The sequence below is a fragment of the Colias croceus genome, chromosome 27 (assembly GCF_905220415.1).
Source record: "Colias croceus chromosome 27, ilColCroc2.1".
Taxonomy (NCBI): Eukaryota; Metazoa; Arthropoda; class Insecta; order Lepidoptera; family Pieridae; genus Colias; species Colias croceus.
Window position 1 is genome coordinate 3550158 of NC_059563.1, and position 17636 is coordinate 3567793.

Here is a 17636-nt window from a genome sequence, read left to right on the forward strand (position 1 = left end):
GAGAAATATCCAAAAAAAATGACATCAGATTAGATTATTCCTTTAAACTAATTGATTTATAAATACAAAATTGTTATATAATGATGGATATCATTATATTATATATTCGCAACACAAAAAATATACTTGGAAAATTCCATCACAACAAGAACCCATGGAAAGCATCAATTTCACAAAAAATACCCGCAAACTCCAACAAAAGCGTTTACCTGCAAATAAAATAATTGGTCGCCTCAAATAGCGGTCCAGAATAATTGTACTCTGAGGGAATTTCAGGGAAATTTATCGGCGAAATGACGATGGGTAATCAAATAGGGACTTTCGTTTACATTAATCTGTATTCATTACATTGACGTCTTAATATAGAGATCGTTAAGCTGGCTTCTATTGAACCAGCCATGGATTGATACAATGGAAAATTACCAGAATGAATGTATAATGTACTTATTTGGAAGAGATGTTTTGTAAAACGAGACTGTTTAGAGACGTGAAATTTTTTTTTGCTTTTTGTTTATACTACATTATTAATCCATACTATTATAATATTATAAATACGAAAGTAACTCTGTCTGTCTGTCTGTTACTCAATCACGCCTAAACTACCGTACCAATTTTCATGAAATTTGGTATGGAGATATTTTGATACCAGAAAAAGGACATAGGCTACGACCGAAATGGTGAAAGAATGAATCATAAATGAATTATTGTTACTAGAATTGATACCTTAATGCAGGAATAGGCAAGGAATAGGGAATATATTTTCTTCCAAAGAAAACGAAATACGATAAAAGTATACAGGGTGTAATCGTTAAGTGTGCACAGGTGATTATTCCGTAACTATTACAGATATCAAAAAACTTTAAACTGATATCGAAAGTAACCTAATGAGTAAAATGGCTATGATAAATTTTGATGAAATTTGACACATGCATAGTTAATAGTAAACGATATGTAGGTACTATTTACTTCAGTTCAAAATAGGCAAAGTGAGGGTAAATGTCTAGTATAAATATAAAATTGCCATACCTGATCCTGCGGCTCCAAAGCAAACTTCTGTTCCTTTGCACTCACACATGTAATTAAAAATAAACACACCATCCATTGCTTGCTCACTACTATCGAACTTATAACTGTCCTTAACAAAATGAACAATGTATTCGCACATCTACTCGTAACCTTTGTCCTCGTGTTGTACATGGATTTCTCTGTATTATGGTTGTGTGGTTCCTTCATTACACAATGCTTTATATTATCTTCCATTTTGTTTTTATGTATTGAAAATGTGGAGCCATATGTTAAACTTTTCACTCTTTGAATAACGTTATCTGAAACAAAAAGGAAAAATAAATTAATACAATTCCTGGAAATTAACAGTAAGCTTTTACCTCAATACACAAAACAATTAATATCAATCTGGAATATGAAAACATTACTATAAACTTTACAAAACTAAAAAAAGAGCGCCAAGCACACGTGTCAGAAGTGAAACTTCTTTGGTAAGATTCAAAAATACCAAAATCGTCGCATTACTCCATGACGTGAGATTGCCATGCCACCTTGAAATTTTACTCTCAACGGGCCTAAAGAAGTTTCTCTTAAAAAATTTTTGTATAAGTCGCCTACGTCTAAAGTAATGTACATAATTATGCTTTACCCTAGTAAATGTGTGGTATTTAATTGCAAACCATTTTTCGCTCTTACATATTTAATTAAATACGTTACACGACAAGCTAATTGAAACCTTCATTATTTATTCATAAAGTTCTAATTGGAATCTCATGTCGCAAGATTTTACCAAACATTATAATATACCGCAAACGCATTAGTATGTATTAGTCATGAATAGACTCGATTCATTGAGGGCATATAACCAATTCGGACTCGAATAATAGTTCGATTAGATTTGATTCGTTTGCGTATAATTGCAATGCATATAAATTCGGTCTGGAGTTCGGGATTTCATTATTGATTTAAAGATTGGTTATGGGTTTTAATGCGCTTGTCTAAACTCGAGTTTAATAAATAGATTTGGAAGTATTGGACCGTCTAATCTATTAGCATTTTATTCATTAGATACTAGCTGTGCCGTGCGGATAAACCCGTGGGCAATATTTCTATAGCTCATGGTCGTGTCCTCTTCTGCGGTATAACCTATATAACTGTGAAGTTTTATGCAAATATGTCCAGTACTTTTTTTCGTGGAAGCGCAACAAGTATCCTCAAACATTTTTGCATATATAATATTAGTAGGGTTATGATATAAGTACGTCCACCAAGAATTCTACTTTCTCACTTTAACGTTTACATATAGAAGAAATTTTTCTTTGTTATAAATATTATATTCACACGAAAACATAGCAATCAAAGTGGTCTACGTGAAAGAAACAAAATACCAAAGATGAACTGCAGATGAAATAAATATGTTTGTATGTATTGTATGACTTTCACAGGCTTGTTTCATTCCTGTGGCTTGCAGTAACTTCAATCATACAGAAAGACTATGACTGAAACCTTACACAAAGGTCTATAAGATGTACCTACGGTAGATTAGGTTGGCGACGTGTCAAAGTGAATTTCTCAGAAATTTTCATCAATTTTCTTACAGAATACGTATTAACCTATTTACTAATAGTATTCTTAGTCTTCTGGTATTATTTCAGTGCTTCTTCAGCTATTATTAACTTTATTAAATACTAGCTGCGCTTCCTCGATAATTGGGCTATCTAACACCGAAATAATTTTTCAAATCGGACCATTAGTTCCAGAGATTATCGCGTTCAAACAAACAAACAAACAAACTCTTCAGCATTATAATATTAAGTGTAGAATATTGATACAATAAATATATGTTCATTGTATGATACGAGATCTTATAATCCACCATATTGCGCCATAAATTCACTACATAATTGTCTAAAATACATTTTCGTTTTAACACCGTAAAATTATGTAAAACGTGCTAGTTATTTTTAAGTGGATAACAAATCCTAAAGATTTCAAGATAAAACAGTGAAACTAGTAGTTATCGCCGTCTTAAGCATTCGAAAAGATAATGTAAAATACTAAATTGTAGACCTTAATTCGCGTTCAACACACAGAACACACAGTGTTTACGGTTTAAGAACAAAGAAGACTAAAAATAGTCATCATAATTAAAAAAAAAGATACGATACTTAATCTGTGTAATTTTTTCCTACTTAGATATTTTATAATATAAATCTGGGATTTACAGGAGGAAAAAATCATTCATATTATCATTTTAATGCATGAAATAATACCTAACACTCCTTTGATTGAATGTAAATTTACATGTTATCTTTCTCTTGTTTTTAAAGTTTGGATATTTATTTGTGCAAAAAACAAATTGTTTACAATGAAATATAATTAATATAATTACCTGGGGTAACACTTTCGTACGATTTTATGATTATCAAATAAATATATTAATTATTATGCTTTCTTAACGTGAAATCCGTGTGTATAATATAGGGGCTGCCAATTTAGCGAAATTCTTGCAAACTTGAAGCGCATTGAGTGTAATATTCACTGTGAGAGAAATTCATAGTTTAATATTTAACAAGAAAATTAAATTTTACAAGAGGACTATGAAGTTTTAATCCGAGGTTGTAAGATGAAAGAATTAAATAGAACTTAGGAATTATAAGAATACTGGAAAGTAAGTACCTAAGTATAACAATGATTTACGTAGAGCAGCAGATTTTGTTTAGTTTGTTTTTAAGCTTTGCATAGCTTCTATCGCGGGCCTTGAGCGCGAGGACCGAATCGAGAAATTCCGTAACGAAAAAACCTCACGCTCCCCACTCCGATGGGCTCGGATGCAATAGGGGAACAACAAATATTTTGTAAAACTGTGCTCCGCGGTTTTACCCGCAGTGCTCCGCTCCTGTTGGTAGTAGATGATATAAAGCCCTTCCTCGATAATTGGGCTATCTAACACCGAAAGAATTTTTCAAATCGGACCAGTCGTTCCCGAGATTACCTAGCGCGTTCAAACAAACTCTTCAGCTTTATTTTTTTTTTATTGGGATTTTTTAATATTAGTATAGATTGTTGGCACTGGATAATACATTTAACTAAAACTTTCCTACCTATAGAAAAATTGTGAATGTGTCTACATTTCGTCATGTCCGTTTCCGTAAAATAACATATTCCCCTAAATAATGGAACTATTGAGTCACAACAGTAAAAATGACATCATTTGAAACTTACATTTACGGAGGGAAAATATACGATCGTAAAGAAATTCACTCGTTACTACACGGAAGCGATCTTTATGTGGCTGCAAGACTTTTTTCAAGCATCTGTGGAGAGTTGGGACAGGGAGGGATTCTAAATTTTATTTCTTTAATTGCTTCAAAAAAAGTTAAAAAAAATATCGTAGCAATTAATAAAATAGAAAAGAACAAACTCACAATGCCACAGGAGATGAGCTGCTGTACCTATTCCTCATCATAAAGTACGTTTAATTAATTGAAAGTGTAACAATACTTTCTATTATTTAAGAAGATCGAGAAATAGAAAAGAATAGATTCATTATGTATCAACAACAACAGCAACTGTGTTAGTGTTACATGATTAATTAAATAATTTTATAGTGCACAGGCAGCATCATGATGATTATCTATGTACCTACATAAAATAGTAACTTCAGATCCAAATCAACTTTTCATATACCACGCGATACTTCCCCAAAATTATATTTTAGGGAAAGTCTCGCTATCCACTAATATTTCATAATACCTATATTTATTTTCATTCAGAATAACTATCTAAAATCATAATATAAGAAAAATAAATTACCAAGTACGTCCCTGCACTAAGCAGTACGACAAATGTGGTCACATTAAATAGTGAAGCCTCTTACTTATGTAGAGCACTTTACAGCGACCGAGTTTTAAACTTTACAACTTAATTCGATAAATTTACATTTAAATTATTTAATGAGCCGTTAAACTGTCGTACATTTTAACTTTTCTATTAAGCATTAGTTTGCTTTTAAACATTGGTAACTGTATTTCTGTTGTTCGGTTTCAAATGTGATAATAATTTAGGATTATCGTCGCTCTATTACAGTTTAATTTTTAAATAAAATGTTTTATGTATCTCGTCGGATTGATTTTATTGTGATGTCAATAGTTTAGAATATAAAGATCATATTACTAAAATAACTATTACTAAAACGATTACAACAAATTGACAAAAAAACTAATTGTTACGTGGACAAAAATACCAAATAAATATTTACTAAAAGGAACAATCAAACACCTCTAGTGAAATAATAAGCTTACAATAAAACACTTCTAACTCATCCCATAAATACCATATTATAATTAATGATTTCTCACTCAGTTATACCTTGATATACGAAAATGCATTTTAATTCATAAAATTACGGACTATATTCGAATAACTGAACATTTGGCTAGGTTCCAACTTATAAATCTTCTTCAGCACTATTCGAAATTACCTTAATTTTTAATTTTCTTAATATAAAATTTGTACGTGAAATATTTATTTTATTAAGATACCTGGAGCTAGAGAGTCATGAGTTTGATTCTTGGAACTGCACTAAGTAATAATATTATAAAGCTGAAGAATTTGTTTGTTCAAACGCAGGAACTACTGGTCCGATTTGAAATATTATTTCGGTATTTGATAGCCCATTTATCGAGGAATATGTCATCACGCTAAGACCAACAGGAGCGGAACAATACAGGTTATACCGTGGGGCACAGCTAGTAAAAGATATTTATGTAATTCAGGCAATTTTGTTGATTGCAGTGTAGAGTGTATATATTCTTACTATGTATCTTTTTTCATGTAATTCATCTAAATATTAACGACGCATGTAAAACATAAATAAATGACATATTTAAAAAAAAAACATTGTAAAAAAACAAGTGACAGATTGTTATATTATGATTAAAATGTATGATTAAAATAATCAGTTAAAAGAAAGACGTAAAAAAATGTCCAATGTCAGAGACAACTATCTCTATTTTTAATCGTGTATCGTGTTTACAAAATATTATAACTTAAAATGGATGTTAATTCTTGTAAGATATCATCTTATACTTAAGCGCGTTTATTACTCTTATGAAAATCTAAACTCAAAAGTTAATAACTCATAAGTGAAGCTGAGTAAGAATTATTTATGGTATAAGTTATAAATTAAGCGCGTACAGTACTTGACAATACAATTTAAAGTTATACTGTTATGTATGACATGAATATTTGTTAAATCCAGATTTAAATCACATAATATATAGGTATTTGACATTTCACTTAAAGGTATGCGATGAATTAAGGATTGTAAATACTACTAATATTATAAATGCGAAAGTTTGTGAGGATGTGTGTGTGTGTTTGTTAACCGATTACAATGGAATTTTAGCACACATATAGAGGGTAACTTGGATTAACACATAGGATAGGTTTTATCCCGCAAATCCCACGGGAACGGTAACTATACGGGTTTTCCTTTGAAAACGCGGGCGAAGCCGCGGGCGGATATCTAGTGCTTAATAAAGGAAAGGACTTGTAAAAGAAATTCGCAACAGCTTTATAAACGTATCGGTACTATGAACAGTAATGTTTTTAAAAATAAATAGATCAATAGAATATGTTCGTTACTTTTTTACGCAAAAAGACCCTGAATTATTAATATATTGGCATATAAAAATCATAAATATGAAAGTTTGCGAGAATATATAGTTGTTTTTTACTCTTTCACTTAAAAACAGTTGAGCTGATCTATATAATATGAAATTTTAGCACATAGGCTACTTTTTATCCACGTACCACGCAAATCCGCGGGCCAAGCTAAGCTAGTGCATAATCTAAATATCTTATAACGTATACCATACAAAATAACAACTGCATACCATAGAAGCAGGTGGTGATCTCCCAGAGATTTATATGGAGCGCGTCCCATTAAATTTAGAATAAATAAGATCCCAGCTTTGTCTTGTCGGATTAAATTTTATCGTGTGCATAATAATATATATATATAATATATAATAATATATGTGTGTAATATTAACTTATAATAACAAAGTTGTCAATAGGTTATACAGAGACAAGTACAGAGATTGGATCGTCTACATTTCGAACTATGTGAAAGCCATTGTAACTTAACGTTAACTTAACTTAACGTAATATAAGATGAGAGGTGGCTAAACATAAGAAAGGAAAACTATTTTTAAGTTGGGAAAAAGCTGGAAAGTAGAAAGAATGTAAGGAAACAAACTCAGGCGAAAACTAGTACTTATACAGCCTGTATACTTTGGAAAAAGATTATATTCGTTTAGCATAATTTTTTCACACCCACTAATCAAAACAGTCAAACAACGAATTATCTTCCATCACCACCAAACCCGCGGGCAAATTATTATACAAACACAATTATTAAAAAACAACTACAAACATACAAGATTGAACAATTTCAATCACGATTTACCGAAAGCAGGTGGAACGGATGTATACCGTTTCAACTATACAGGATGTTCAAGAATCGTGATTGCTCCAAAACCGGTTTTAACTGCATATTAATAAGTTCACTTATCGTAATAACTTTCCGATTTAAACGCGTGTAATTAATTTTATGTAAATATCGATTAATGAGGCTGGCATTTGTTTAATTTTCTAGGTTATTTTTTATCTGACGCAAAATATTTTTAATTTAAGACTTTCAATGGAAGGCTATAAATGATATTTATCGACGAACTTTAATAGTTACATAGTTATATCTTATACAGTTATTCTTTACGTATCTACCTAATTAGTAATTCAAAGTATCTAAATGAATTATTACAATTTAATTATTGCATAATATGCCTATTATTTTATCTTTGTTTAAATAACAATAATTTTGTATACCTACTAGTGTATACTTATTGCTAAACATTCCGATCCGAAACCTAAACCTACATTGTCTAAACATAAAACATAGTTTGTTTAATAGTTGATATAATATATAACAATAGTTTACTATTACTTTATAAAACAAAACTATTTTTTAGAGCACGCTGTATACAGATTAATGAATTGATAAGGTCGTCTCTCTCGCACCGCAGTTGATTGACCCGATAGAAAAAGTTCCCACAACACATTGACCATTTTAACGTGACCCCTCTACGCCTTACACTTATATCTACAGCGAGGTCTCACCAACAAGTCGCTATCGCATACGACAAAATAAAATAACTTCGATCCCCATAGAACAGCTATGAGATAATAGCTCTACTTCTTTTGGTTGGAGTTTATCAACCAATTTGTCTGGACCTACAATTTAGTAGAAAACATATGGATTGATAGCTCTACAGGAATTCAAAATTTAGCGGATGAAGCGACCAGTTTTTATGTCCACTATGTTGTAATTAGTACTAGTTTATTAAGCATCCATATTTGGTTGATATTTTTAAATTTAAGTCACATTAGCATTCCGTTACATTCGCACGGTTTAAAATAATTTAAATTGTATGAATTCTTAAATAGTATGCAGCTAAGGTATGCAGTTATAAAAACGTAGCCATCTGGTTGTAGGGTTGTTTTGTTTTATCTATTATAATTGTATTATTTTGTAAAGTCTATTCTTGTTTTATTTATATCTATGAGCATCATTACGCATTTATAAATAGGTATTTAATTCTATGGTAGAAACAAAAACCTTGAATTATAATTCTTTACGCCAACTAGCTGTATTCTATCGAGTCGCTTTCAGTGGCCGAGACACGAGGGAAAGAAAGAAAGAAAGGAAATTAATAACTTCGTTTTACTAATAATCGATAAATTCATAACAGAACCAATATCTACGTACAGCTCACTGCATATTAATACATAAAAAAGCCTTAAGATGGCTTATACAACCCAAATAACTTTTACAACCTTTACGAAATGTAAGTAATTCTTGTCTTGCATATCAATACCTTTAGATACACAAGAAGCCATTTAAAACTCAAATAACTTTTAAACCTTTACAAAATATAATTCCTGTCCCCTTAATGTACGATTGCGTGTACACCAAGCCAATCATACAACCATTATCATCATTACCAATACTTATTGCAACTTTCTCACAAGTCGACTTGTAGCAAATTTGTTTTAACTGGTTTTAAACCGTTTACAATTGCTACCGGGTACGTTTCAATGGAGCTTCAAGTCTTCAACAGTTATATGTACCTATGTAGTAAGAATTAATACTTATTGTATGAATGAGTTTTTTAAACTACTTCTACTACACAAGCAACTAAAACAACAACATATTTAAACTTATTGAGATAGTTTCTGTAATTCATTTTTAATTTTTTTATTTTACCACGAAAAACATTATTGCTTCTGACGCAGACAGATATCATAATTATTACGTAGGTACAAATCTTCACACATTCACACGTCATTAAAGTTGATTCTTAATACTAATAAACTAATAAATAATTCAATCAAGTTTATAACGTAGTTAGTGTTAACTAGCTCACGTTTAGGTGGGTATGTGTGTGTGTGCGTACAATATTTGTTTACGTGTGTGTCTTGAAAAAGATTTTTCTGTAATATAAATTATTTATGCATTGTTATTATGGTTACAAATGGTTCTGAGAAGTCATACCGACTGTAAAGTATAAACACAAAAAATAATTAATGTGTGCAAATTAATTATTCTATTAAATGATTTATTAATAATACTACATATCCCGTTATTTTACTTTATAATGCGCGTTGGCACGGGCAGATTAAGATTAAATTCGTTAAATTCCCAGTTTGCCAGTCATTTCAACTTTGATTCGAATTCACGGAAATCCAATACCTATTACAACTAATGTAAACTCTTAACGAGTAACTACACCAGATCCTCAAATTCAATCCTCAAATCTTCCTGGAAAATCAACCAAACTTCCGTATTTAACATAAGTATCACCACCCTAATTTATCCAGAAAACGAATGTAAATGTACCGAATTGACTGCTTGAAATAATTCTGGCTAATTGCGGATTGCTAACCTATAAATTACTGCCAGCGAAACTTGTAATCGCTGAGACGTACAAGAGCATAATTGGTTTAAAATAAAAAGTAATCGTACATACAGGTGCAGGGGAAAATTCTCACGCTGTAGTTTTACGTGTCACCCGCCTTTAGGCATCTGGTTAATAGCTTTACACTGATTTATGAAAGGGTAAAATGCCTTCACATTGTAGGGCATGTTATGAGGCATCATCAGCCAATATAAGTTCTTACTGCAATGGCAGGGGCTTACTATGAAGGTGACTGGGCCGTATTATAAACCTCTCATTCCCAGTCAGTTTACGCCGTGAATTGAACTGACTGGCAAATTCATATAATATATGATCAAACGAACTTCAGAGTGAAGTTCGATCATTATTATATGAATCGCTTCATTCGAAGATATTATTTACTATGTAGTCCCCTTTTTCAATGCTAGCAACCACGCACGCCTTTAGATTTTTTTTTTTTTTTTAATTGAGGGTATTACGACCTGACAAGTATTTGCTTGCTTTGTACGATATTCATTATTTTTAGAGCCTATTATCTTACAAAACTTTGGGTTAGGGTGTGGTGGGTGTTAATATCTTCGAATGAAGCGATTCATATAATAATGATCGAACTTCACTCTGAAGTTCGTTTGATCATATATTATATTTCATCGCTTCATTCTTCAGATATTATTTACTATGTAGATGTTAAGAGATAAAAGTTTTGTAAGAACCATTTTGGGTGCAAGTTTAGAATAAAACGTAAATATTATTAATTTTGTTTTATAAATTAACAAAAATATAATTACATACTATTTCTGTAAAATCGATTATGCAAACTCGTTCGCATTAATTACATTAAGTTCATAGAACCTTACAAAGGTTTTGGAATGTTTTGTCCAACCAGCAGTTTTACGTATATTATTATCAACGCATATACACCATTAGCACAAGCAGTAGATGTTGAAGCGTGTCTTGTGCTATGTGAACTTAGTATTGAAATGTTTACACCACTTTCCGATAACACGTTTTTGATCCAACGACTGATTGTTTGAGTTGCGGCAGGTTTATTCGGTTTTGTAAAAGTAAGTAATAAGTAATAACCTATTTTCCTCGTCCTCCCTAAAATGTTTGTGACATACCTAGATGTAATCCGACAGTACAGTAGTGGGCAAATACTTATATTTTGTTTGAAATATGGAAGTATAAGAAGAGGTTGATCTCTATCTGGAGCCGAAGTTTTTACGAGGTCTGTAATAAAAATTTTAGCTCCACTGTCTGAGATGTAAATATTATTAATATTTATAAGAGATAACGTCTGCACGCGCTGTGTTGTACAGAGCGCTAATAAAATTACTAATTTTTCAATTGTTCCAAATTTACGTTTCTATTAGGAAACCAGCTTGAGATATGGCTCAAAACTAATTGTGGGTCCCAAGAATAATTGTATTTAGGCATTCATCTGACCCGATATTATTTCCTAATATTATAAATAGGCAGACGTGTGAGTTCAAAGTACCATACGAAGCCCCTTTGTTAAACTCTTCTGTTAAAAATGATATGACAGCCGCTACTGTACTCTCAAAATTGGAAATATTCCAATTTAGACAAAACTGCCACCATAAATGATATGTTACGTTATAAAGCGATGCCAACATTAGTTATATAGCTTCCGATGGGGTGTTTCTCCATAGGAAGGCTTCACGGAGAGCCTCGCTGCAGCCAGCGTAAGATGTGGGTGCAGTGACAGGTGACTGGAATGAGAATGCGTTAGATTCGTATCTGTTTTCAAATATTATGTATATTATGTTTGATGATACTCTCTGACGAGAGGCTGCGAAGGCCACCACGGAAAAACTTGTATCCCACACGTTTCATCATTAACTATTTTTTGTAAATATCTCAAAATAAAAGTATGTAAATGGGGAAATGCGTAAAAATTTATATTATTCTAATTTATGGTGAATGCGTCGACACATGACGCAGCAGGGTCGGGATGCCACGACACTTACTTTCTGCATTTAGCATTAGTACCTTATGCTCTTCCAAATTCTTTAATAATATGTTTCATTGCATAAACTCCATTCGATAACAGGATTTATTCTTCTTGGCTCTGTGTCAGTGTCGACATTATCTTTATTATTAATATGACGCGATCCACCATGTTTCGATGCTCGCATCATTTCTACAGTTGCTTTGTTAGTTTGTTAAGGTGGGGAAATTGTATGCCGCCCATTCTATTTATGTTACTAACAGCAGTTTTGTTATCAATTCGTAATAATATTGCACAATTAGAATAGGTATTTGCGAATGTTTTTAAAATTAAAAAGGCAGCTCTAGACAATTTATGAGATAGATTTTTTCACATTCTTTCCATGAACCATGCACTCGTTTATTATTGCAAAAGACACCTCAACCTGTCCTTGAGGCATTTGAAAAATTAAATCAAATGTAAATTTTGGAGATTTCATAAAATTTGTTTTATATATGTTGTGACCACCAATTTAATTCACCCAGAATATAACTTGATAACTGAACTTTGGAATCATAATTATTGTTATATTGATTTAAAAATAAATATTTTTGACGTTCCTTCTAATATCTTAGTTTATAGTATTTAATAGCAGGACAAGCAGCAGCTTGGTAGCAACCAAGACACCTATTAGGTGTGAAAATTCTCGGGTTGTACAAATAGGTAATTTTGGAAATTTATTAACTAAATGTGCAATGTTAATACGTTTATCATCAGGCAAAGAAAGTTAGGTTACATGAATCATATATAAACCCAAGGAATTTAAATTTTTGACTTGGAATCAGTGAAGTTTTTTCAATATTGATTACATAGCCTATACAAGACAATAGTTTTATTGTCTCGTTTAGATTATTTAGGCATTCTGTATAATTTTTACCTGTACATAAAATATCGTCGAGTTAAATGACAGACTTAAAACCGGCTTAAGAAAGCTATAACTTCCTTCATTAATTTAGTAAACACTCTTAGCGCAATAGAAAAGACCTTTAAACTCTTATAAGTTACACAGTACACTATTATCTTTGTTATCTATAAAATGAAAACGGAAAAAATTGCGAAATGCCGGCTCAATTGGCGTTAAAAGGTAAGCTTCTTTAAGGTCTATTGTAGCCTATGAAACCATTTTCGGGGATAAGTTTCGATGCCGTCCTATGATCTTCGATTTTAAAGTGATATTTTGATATAAATTTATTAAGATTAAGTATGAATTTTTTACCGCCGTTTGATTTATGTGCTAAGAATATTTGAGATATATTTGCCCTTTACTGGGTTACAAACATGAATATCTCCCAAGTCTATAAGGTTATTTATTGCCACAGACATGTCAGCTTTCTCTTGCCCCGACCAAAATTGAGTACGCACTGAATTTTGAAAAACTTCATTTGAAAATGGTAAATCCACACCGTTTTAACCCAGTTAAGAACGGTTGTATTATTAGTAATCTTACGTCAACAATTGTAAAATAACGTAATTCTTTATTGTTATTTTGGTGCACAATATTAGCTCGAGCTGGTCATCTTTGGCTACGAAGAGGGGGTTGGTATATATGTATGTTCCTCTTGTAACCTCCTCGCCCCCCCCCCCCCCCTGTTTGACTGAAAGCGAGAAGGTGTCTGCCAGTTTCCCTGGAAACTACTGCGAGATGTGTGTGCTGCATGAGCATGTGAACTAGAAGGTTTTGGTGTGGAGGATGTTATCTTTATTTGTTGACCCTGCTTTATAACCTTCGAAGCTTTTATTTTATTAGATAAAATGTCTCCAAACAATGCATTAGTTATACCTATCAGAATGATTGACAACTTTCAAAAAAGTTTGTCGATGATGGAGGTCCGAGAATATGCGACATATACACTTATAAACTTATTGGCCTCCATCTTATTTTTGTTACTACGCAAGTTTAAGCCCCTATTAACGCCTGTTATAACGGCCCCCAATTGTTGCTGTGAATTCGCCATTTGCTTATCCCAGAATTTACCGGATTCAGGGGTAGCAGCCTGAATCTCCGGATTTTATGTAGGAAGTAGGAGCCTGGAGTAATACGCAATTTTCGGGAATCTAACAAGTTTTTAGAAAACTTTCTCTTGATTCCTTTATCAACCCTTTCTTAAGGCTCGGCAACCATATTATGGCGAGACTTTTGTGAATTTTTTCACCATATTCTGGAATCACATCATTAGCTTCACCCAATGCTGCTAAGATATCAGGTTCTAAGTCGACAGGCTCCGATTGAGAGGCCGTGGTAACAACCGTTGCTGGTTCATTTGCTTGAAGCGCAGCTGGATCAGTCGTATTGTTCATAATTCCCGGCAAAGAATTTGTCGGTGGATCAGTTACTAGGATATCTGGATCCAGTAACAAAAAGTTTTGTTATCGAGGGTACTTATAAAATTATGATTTAGGTACTTATAAAATTATGATTTAGGGTTATTTTATTTTTTACATAAGTTCATATTCAACTAACAAACCATCGTGCTATTATCTCGAATAGCCTCCTGGTAAGCTGGTTATAATTATTAAATAAGTAATTATATACCAATAAAGATTTATAATTTTCCAATAAAAATACCATTGTGATATCATCGCGGATATCCTCCCGGCTTTTATTTTTATTTTTTATTCTATTAAAAATTTTCGATTTTAACCTTCGTGATGCTATCTCGAACATCCTCCCGGGATAAATATGTATATATATACACATAAATGATATTTAAGTATGTAGTATGTACTCGAAAGTAAAAAATTACTCAACCTTTGTGATGCCATCGCGGACATCCTCCCGGCATAAATTAAGTAATATTTAAATATTATTTCACTTCTAGAAATCATGAGTTATTAAATTACCTTCGTGATGCCATCTCGGACAACCTCCCGGTATAAATATGTATATCAATACATTAATGATACTTAAGTATGTACTCTAGTAAAAAATTACATAACCTTTGTGATGCCATCGCGGACATCCTCCCGGCATAAATTGAGTAATATATAAATATTATTTCACTTCTAGAAATCATGAGTTATTAAATTACCTTCGTGATGCCATCTCGGACAACCTCCAGGTATAAACGAAAAATATTTGAATATTTTTCAAAATTTCAACGCTTCAATTTCGTAAGTTATAAGAGAAACTTTCATTTGTCGTATTACAGATCGAAACAAAGACACTTAAAACTCCAAAGTACTTACTTATGTCGTCTTCGGATTCCGAAGATGATATTATAGGTTTTATGCGATGTTTTTTCTTCAACTTCCTAATTCTTCATACGATAATAATTAATTTTCTCCTTTGAATTTCTCTCCAACATGACGAAACTTGCACTTATTTAAGACGTCCGTACGTTGCGGCGCACGAAAAAGGAATGAATATCGTACAAAGCAAGCAAATACTTGTCAGGTCGTAATACCCTCAATTAAAAAAAAAAAAAAAATCTAAAGGCGTGCGTGGTTGCTAGCATTGAAAAAGGGGACTACATAGTAAATAATATCTGAAGAATGAAGCGATGAAATATAATTATCATGGCTGTTTATTGCGATCAAAATCTCCCCCGTATTAATTTGCCCCGCCATAATCCACTACGCTGGCCAATTATGCAGACGTCATGTCGTCTAAATAATATGAGTCATCGTTTCATGTTATTGATCGATTTTCTTTACAGTTTTCTTGCTAGATTTTTCGTAATGTATGCAAATCTTTTCTTATTAACCTTTAACTGACGTGCTATACGTCTCACAGACGTCACTATTTTTATTATGACAATATTTTTCAAATAACGCGACGTGCAGCGTTACCCCTCCCGCTACCTTCCTATCCTGCCATCTTGTTGCCGCCAGTCACGGCCACCAGCGCACCGAGTGCACAGGTGTTCCCACAGGAGCGATCGCCGTCTCACAGACGTAAGTACGGTGTTTATGTACAAAAACTAAGCATGTCTCTTGGTCGTCACCTCTGTGTTTACGTAGGTAGCCACATAGGGTCTCGTTGACGTCACATCGGTTTTAATTTTATTCTCTTTCGCAGAATGCCTTGAAAAAAGAAATCTGCACCAAAGAGTATGCCACAAACACCTATGCTAGCTAGGAGTATGCCAAGGAAACGGGAAAGAACCCCAGTTGAAAGATCAACTTCTCCACCGGCACTGCATTGGACCAACCGACATGCCTGAACCTCCTCCGTCTCTACAAAGCCAAGCTAATCCGGAACCTGTAATTCGGAAGACGTGTGCTTATGTCCATCTCACCTAAAAAAAGAACAAAGTACAACTGCTATCAATGCAGAAAGCCAATGTGTCTTACATGCTGTCTTTAAATATGCAATGACCAATGACTACCACGGGACGTTGAAAATGTAGATACCGAAATGTGCCTTGTCATTTTTTTTGTTATTGAAGAAAGACTAATTATTTTTGTTATTTTTAAATTATAATACAAAGAAGTAACGATTATTTAAGTTCATTTTTCGATTGATGTGTAGATTTATAAAAAAAAAGAGTTCCTAAATTAAGCTAAGCAATTATAGTGTATTCATGAATAAATGTTGATTATTATTAAATTAAGGACTGTAGTTTTATTTTATCTGTATTAAATTGTTCTAAAACATGTATGAATCAATTTGTAAAACCGTTACAGTATAGTATTGTTTAATTTATATTATTTTATTTCAATTTAAGTTTTAACGTCTATGAGACGGTACTGCGGCGTTAAAGTTACATTTAGACCACGTCGTCAGCCAAAGGTTAAAATAACCCTATAGAAACTACACTGTTAGAATTTTTTATTTCATATTTGAAAACAGTTCCATAAATCGTAGGAATTCTGTAGCCAAAAATAGCTCACGTTATTGAAAGTGACTCAAGCAACGTTTCTCCGAAATGATATTATATTCCTATTAATAAACAGAATCTCATAAAGCAAATAACAAACTTCCTTATCCACACCAACAATATCCCCAATACAACGACGTCTCAAATTAAACAGCATTTAATACGAAAGACGGGAAAAGCACGCAACAAGTGAATATTAGAGATTCAATCACATCACAGAAATCCCGGTATCGACATAATCGAGCGTCTGAATCCCCGGCTATTCGGAGTAAGCTGTAGGCTCTGTGCTGACTGGTCGTCTATTGAGTGCCAGTTTTGTTATAGATGTTCTGAAGGCCAACAATTTTTTACGTGAAGTTTTTTATAGGAAAGTAATCTTTGTTGTAGGCTCTGTGCTGACTGGTCGACTATTGAATGCCAATTTTGTTATAGATGTTCTAAAGACCAACAATTCTTTACGTGAAGTTTTTTATAGAAAACTAATCTTTGCTGTAGGCTCTGTGCTGACTGGCTAAACCTACCTGTTTAAAGGAGTAATATTTCTAGTGTATTAACTTGCTGCTGAGCTACTAACTTCATCGTGTTACCCATAATTCTAATTAAGTCTGTAATCTATCTCTGTGGTAAATTTTTCAAAGACTCTATTGAAGTTAAAGACTGCTTACGTTGTCTCTTTAGCGTCATTATCCAGACTACAATTTTTTCTGCGCCACTCAAATAAGCGATCGGAAGCTTTTGCGTGAAAAAAAGCAATTAGCAACCCACCGACCCAAATTT

The 17636-nt window shown here is 32.7% G+C and overlaps 1 protein-coding gene across 1 annotated transcript in view; it reads right to left on the reverse strand.

Annotated features, from left to right (window-relative positions):
• The window catches only part of LOC123703827 (irregular chiasm C-roughest protein-like), a 110440-nt gene that overhangs the window by 82703 nt on the left and 10101 nt on the right, over window positions 1–17636 (reverse strand). The window contains exon 2 of the mRNA XM_045651991.1: window positions 1027–1325. Within this exon, the coding sequence (XP_045507947.1) occupies window positions 1027–1260 (234 nt within the window). The 5' untranslated portion in view covers window positions 1261–1325. The remainder of the gene's footprint in view (window positions 1–1026; window positions 1326–17636) is intronic.